The 2,084-nt window shown below is 52.6% G+C and overlaps 1 protein-coding gene across 1 annotated transcript; it reads right to left on the bottom strand.

Moving 5' to 3' along the window:
• On the bottom strand, positions 1-1,568 carry CTAM01_17225 (uncharacterized protein; the record flags this gene model as incomplete). Its single annotated transcript, XM_060533213.1, has 2 exons — positions 1-871; positions 925-1,568. Coding segments are annotated over 2 exons (1,515 nt in total), but the record flags the coding sequence as incomplete, so codon positions are not given.
• Positions 1,569-2,084: the final 516 nt, after the last annotated feature.

The raw sequence follows: 2,084 nt of genomic DNA, 5'->3' as shown, positions 1-2,084 counted from the left end.
GTGACGCATAGCCCTTCGCATGGCTCTGCGCGGCGTGTCCTCATCTTCGGCGTCTTGGACCCCGGCACGCGTAAGCACGTACCCATGGCACACAAGGTCTGATGTACCTTCCTCTTCCTCCTCCGTAGCTTGCTCGAGGCCGATCCTGAGAAAAGCCGGCCACACAACCTGAACTACATCTTGGGTCGAGAACCCCACCAGCTTCGAGTTTTCCTGTTGTGGCTGATGCCCTCCTTTTCCCTGACGCGGTGGTGATGCCTTCGCGCGATTGTCTGACGGAACTGTGTCTGTCCATGGTGGTAGTTGCTGCCAATCATCCGGGGTCTCGAAGGTAAAGCACGGCTCGACTCTTTCGTGTAGCCTTTGTACACGTTGCCAAGCCCCACACAGCATGCTTGTAAGGCTGCTAAGACGTGATCTCAGTGTCGCGCGTCGATCGGCCGGTACGCAGCCAACTGTTGCCGCTATCACATCCTCGATCACGTGCTCGGCACACGCGTCTTGACGCATCCTCTGCTTGTCCGGCAACACCTCGAGCAGCACGGCTCGAACAAGTGTGTCTTGAAAGGCATTCGTCGTAGGCAGCGCGTCTAACAACTCTTTGTCATCACTTTCCTGTGAAAAGTACGTTGGCCGGAAGACGTATCTGGCCAGCGCTCTAGCATAAATGATCAGGCCCGCGGTTGCCCTCATCTGCTTCGCTTGGGTTGAATTCGAGGCCGGTATGGGAATTGCACGTTGTATGGCTACGTGATCTCTAAGGCGATCCCAAAAACTCAGGTCCTGTAGCTGGTCCTCGTCGAAATCACGACCGAGGAACTCCCAAAACAAGGCTGAGGCGTCTTTGAATGACGAGGCAAGGATATCTGTTCTGACATGGATAGTTAGCATCCTTCATACCGTGCTCAATAACTTTGTGCATACATCTCTACTCTGACATCTTTGAGAGATGTCATCACAGCAGTGTAGGACATGATTGTTGCGAGCTTGCTCTCTGCAGTTGCTAAAGCCTTTGAGTTGGTGCCTAGCTGGTCATTTGTGGCCTGCAACTTGCTCTTGAGCGTAGCGGTTTCCTCCTTGGCCGCCTTGAGCTGGTCTCTTTGTCCGTCAATGATGCTCTCAAGCTCCGTGATGCGAGCCTCGTGTTTCTTGCTGGTAGCGATGGATCTTTCGACATCCTTCTCGAGGAGTTCAGCTTTTTTTTTCCACGTCGTGGAAGTGTCCTGTTCAGTCTTAAGCTTTCGGTACGCCGTTGCTTTTTCTTCCAAGATCTTTTTGTAATGTTTGTTGTGCTCATCAGTTTTCTTTTGGAACACCTCTTTTTCAACGTTTCGATCTGTGATCACTTGGGTCAATTTTTCGAGGTTCTTGCTGTAAGCGGTTTTCGTGTCACTAAGTTCCTCTCCAAGCCTGTCATGATCCCGGACCATGGCCTTCAGACCCTGGAACCCGCTCTCGGTGCAGAATCTGCCGAGAACAGAAATGAACTCCTCGAAAACACCTTCAGGCCCTTGACCATGAGCGGGCTTGCCTGCCTTGGGAGGATCCTGAGTCGGTGGCGAAGTCATCGTAGTGGCAGATAGGCCTTTAGCCAAGGAATTGGCTAAGAGAGGAAGGAGTAAGTAGACAAAAAAACAGAAGACGCCTGTTGTGCTCAATGGTGTTTGGTTGTGCACATATTGCGGCTTATCAACTCAAGACCTCGTCTGCTCGGTCCAGGTCACCCTTCGCTTCACGCTTCCACAGACGTCAGCTTCACCACCGCCTATCGGTGCTTGACATCGACGGTGTGACCAGCGAACGACCTGATACGCGAGGCAAGTGAAAAGTATTGGGTGAGGGATCCAGAGCCTGCAGGCGACTGCTACGATCATGCAAGTTGGCAATAAAGTGCTGAATCTGCTTCCTACATAATGCGGTTGGCTCAAGATTATCAAGGGCGCAGCACGCTGGCATATGAAATTCTCGCGTTACGGAGCGCCACGTCTCTCATGGCCTGGCCTGAGGTTCTCTTCAGGGCGAACGGGCCAACCAAAAGACGCATTGTCTGCAATGGCGGCAGTCCTTGGCAAGAAGATTGGAAG

This window comes from Colletotrichum tamarilloi (assembly GCF_030869305.1).
Source record: "Colletotrichum tamarilloi strain Tom-12 chromosome Unknown Scaffold_426.1, whole genome shotgun sequence".
Taxonomy (NCBI): domain Eukaryota; kingdom Fungi; phylum Ascomycota; class Sordariomycetes; order Glomerellales; family Glomerellaceae; genus Colletotrichum; species Colletotrichum tamarilloi.
The sequence above is the reverse complement of the archived record's forward strand: the minus strand, read 5'-3'. Positions and strand labels throughout refer to the sequence as shown.